This window comes from Physeter macrocephalus, chromosome 7, assembly GCF_002837175.3.
Source record: "Physeter macrocephalus isolate SW-GA chromosome 7, ASM283717v5, whole genome shotgun sequence".
Taxonomy (NCBI): Eukaryota; Metazoa; Chordata; class Mammalia; order Artiodactyla; family Physeteridae; genus Physeter; species Physeter macrocephalus.
The window spans coordinates 77,495,869-77,499,195 of record NC_041220.1 but is presented as its reverse complement, the minus strand read 5'-3'; the positions used below and the strand labels follow the sequence as shown (position 1 = coordinate 77,499,195).

General features: G+C 56.0%; 1 protein-coding gene across 1 annotated transcript in view; it reads right to left on the bottom strand.

Annotated features, from left to right (window-relative positions):
- Positions 1-2,634, bottom strand: part of PHOX2B (paired like homeobox 2B) — a 2,827-nt gene extending 193 nt beyond the window's left edge. The window contains exons 1-3 of the mRNA XM_024133577.1: positions 2,394-2,634; positions 1,355-1,542; positions 34-388 (exon numbers count right to left, since the gene is read on the bottom strand). Coding sequence (XP_023989345.1) covers positions 34-388; positions 1,355-1,542; positions 2,394-2,634 — 784 coding nt within the window. The remainder of the gene's footprint in view (positions 1-33; positions 389-1,354; positions 1,543-2,393) is intronic.
- Positions 2,635-3,327: the final 693 nt, after the last annotated feature.

Here is a 3,327-nt window from a genome sequence, read left to right as displayed (position 1 = left end):
AGCCTTCTCCAGGGCCCCCGGCCCCAGCCAGGCCCCCGGCCGCCGCCGCCGCCGCCGCCGCTGCCGCTGCCGCCGCCGCCGCCGCCGCCGCCGCCGCGCCGCTCTTGCCGGGTTCGCCTCCCGGGCCCCCCGGCCCCGCCGCCCCCGGGGCTCCTGCGGGGCTGGGCCCGCCGCCGCCGCCGCCAGTCGCCCCGCAGCTGGGAGTGGGGTTGGGGTTGGGGCCCGGGCCCCCAGTGCTGTCCGGATCGGTGCTCTTGGCCTCTTTGCTCTCGTCGTCCCGGGAGGAGTCGGACTTCTTTCCCGAAGAGCCGTTCTTGGCCGCGGCCGCTGCAGCCGCGGCCGCGCGCTCCTGCTTGCGGAACTTGGCGCGGCGGTTCTGGAACCACACCTGGCCCGAGAGGAGGAGAGAGGCGGCGAAGCAGCAAGAGAAAGAAGCCAACGGGAAAGAAAAGCGGTTAGGGAGGCCCACGTTCCATTTCAGCTTGTTTTCAACCCCACGCGCCGCGGATGCTCCCGCGCCTGTGGCTGGTGCATCTTTTGAGAAACTTTCTTAGGGCGACTCGAGCGTGTCCCGGAAATGGTGGCTTGCAGGAGAGGTGAAAAGGCTGCAGGTCCCAGAAAGGCCCTAAAATGGAAGCCCTTATTTGGGCGGACCTTTGCTCAGTCTACTTCCTGAGCCACTCCAAACTCGCCATCGCCTCTAGGCCTCAGGTCTCAAGTTAAACTCTGAGTGGTAGACAGAAGGCGGTGGGGGGTGGGGGGAGCTCTGGGCTTGGGGCCTGCTGCCCATCCTGGCCTTTGGGCCTGGAAGAGCTAGCGTTGGTGCGTACCGCGCCTCCATTGGGGGGCTCAGGGGCAGAGCCGCCACGGCCAGCTCTTGAGGGCACCTGTGTCCCGAAAAGGTTAGAGCACCGCGCGGATCTTGACCTACATAGAATCCCAGACCCTTTGCAAATCTGCTGCAAGTCACAGTTCCCGGGAAAATGCACCTGTACCTCTACGCCATTAGCTCCGAGTTAAAAGCTCTTGAGTTAGGAGGGATTTGGCAAAACTACTTATACTACGGAGGCAAAGTCTGCATTCCTCCCCCAGGGCACTCCCTGTCCCCGAAATGGCTCTCCCATGGCCCCTGAATGCCTCTGCGGCGCTAGCTGGGGTGGGAGCACTTTGCAGCTGTGAATTTATAGCCAAGAACGCGCTCCCTAACCCTTCCTCGCGCGCACGGCCCCTCCGGACCTGGCCTCTCAGGAGAGGCCGGAGAGCTCGGACCTTCAGTAGATTCACCCACACCCCCGCACTGCACCCCTGCCCCGCGCGACGCTGCAAAGCCGGATCGGCTTCCGGGCGCGCGTACCTGGACTCGCGCCTCGGTGAGGTCGATCTTCAGGGCCAGCTCCTCCCGGGTGTAGATGTCGGGATAGTGCGTCTCCGCGAAGACCCTCTCCAGCTCTTTCAGCTGCGCACTAGTGAAAGTGGTGCGGATGCGCCGCTGCTTGCGCTTCTCGTTGAGGCCGCCGTGATCCGTGAAGAGCTTGTAAGGAACTGGAGGACAACAGAGGGGACAGAGTATGAGCAAAATGGTCTGGAGTGCGCGAGCCGCAGAGCCAGAACGTAGGGACTCCGGAGGTCAGGTGGCGCTGGAGCCGCCGCCGCCGACACCGGCGCGGGAGAGTGGCCGAGAGGAGCTGGCGAGAAAAACCCGAGCAAATTAGTTAGACACGGAAACAGGAGCGCAGACTTCGGGCTGTGGTGGGGACCCTCCGGGCACAAGCGCCTTTGGGTGGGTTGAAGTAGCGCGTTGGAGACGGCTGAAGGCCGGGGACACGGGAATGCTTTGATGAGGAAGAACGAGAGAGGAAAAGAGTCCGAAAACCTCAGTCGGAATATCAGAAAGCCAGGGATGAAGTTACCAAGCCCTCCCACAGTTGAAACTTTTTAATTCTCAAAAGTTGACCCGGCCCAAAAGTTGGGGGATAGCGCTGCAAAAAGAAAAGAAAAGAAAAGAAAGAAAGAATCAGAAAAATGACCCGCCAAAGAGGTGTGAGCCGCTGTCGGTTCTTAAAAAAAGAGACACTGCCAGTAATGAGCTTTACTCTTTGTTATTTAATTATTTTCTAAGCTTTACGTCTCATCGCAAAGTAAATAAATTATGCCTATCATTTTGGCAGCTTAAGATAATTTTGTTGGCGGTTCGGGTGTGACTAGGATAGTGTAACCCTGTAAGTGAATTACCCCTCCCTGCAATCGCTTCTAACGTGATAAATTCTTTCATTTGTGTAAGCAAATTTCGTTTGGTAAATACTAAACACATTTCCATTTTCAAATGCAATCAAGGCTTCCTATATACGAGCGGAAAGGCGGCTTCCTCTGCTGAGAAAGCTGGCGGTCCTTACCTGCGGCGTACGGACTGCTCTGGTGGTCCCTGAGGGTGCCGAGGCTGCAGGATCCTGGCGTGAGGGACGGGCAGCCAGACGTGGCCCCAAAAGTGGTCCTTATCGGGTTATACTGGAAGCCACTGGCCTGGCTGCAGGAACTGAAGTCAGCATAGGCTGAAGCCAGGCTCGAGGTGTCCATCCCGGCCATACAGGACTCGTAGGCAGAGGAATTGAGGTAAGAATATTCCATTTTATACATTGAAAAGGCTCTGGATGGCTCAGCCAAGTGGAAAAATGAAATAAAAGATGGGTATGGAGAAGGTGGCTGGAGTGGGGAGATGTGCACAGCTCAACGCCTGCCTCCAAACTGGCCTCCTTACTACCAGCAGAGCCTAGTTTTATGAAAAAGCCTCCTATGAGATGCCTTGTCTGAGGTCTCTAGAGCATATAGTCCTCATAATAAACTTGGCTCTTTCCACTTGGACAATAGCAAAGCGGTTGGTCTTATTGCTGGCGCTTTTTACATGACAATAACTCATCCGTCTATTGGGCTGGCACTGGGGAACTGAGCTGTCCAACCTCCCTATCATTGATTCCTGCATCTCTAATTAGAATTTAATACCACACCATTACGCACTGAGCCCCTGATCCTCCCTTCTAACCAGCTCCCTGCCCTTTAATTCAATCACACTACTTGGAAATAATGAAAGTTGGGTGACGATTCTCCCTGATCCAATTTCCCTGAGCTTTTAAGCCTTTTTAACTGATCATATACCTTAGGCATAAATTGAGATAGTGTGCGTGTTTTCCCCCTTCTTCTTTCTCTCTCTCTCTCTCTCTCTCTCTCTCTCTCTCTCTCTCTCTCAGTTAGGGAGAACAAACCTTGATGTCATAGAAAACCTGTTTTGTAAGAGCGTTACACGCTCAATTTAACAACAAGCCTACCCCCTGA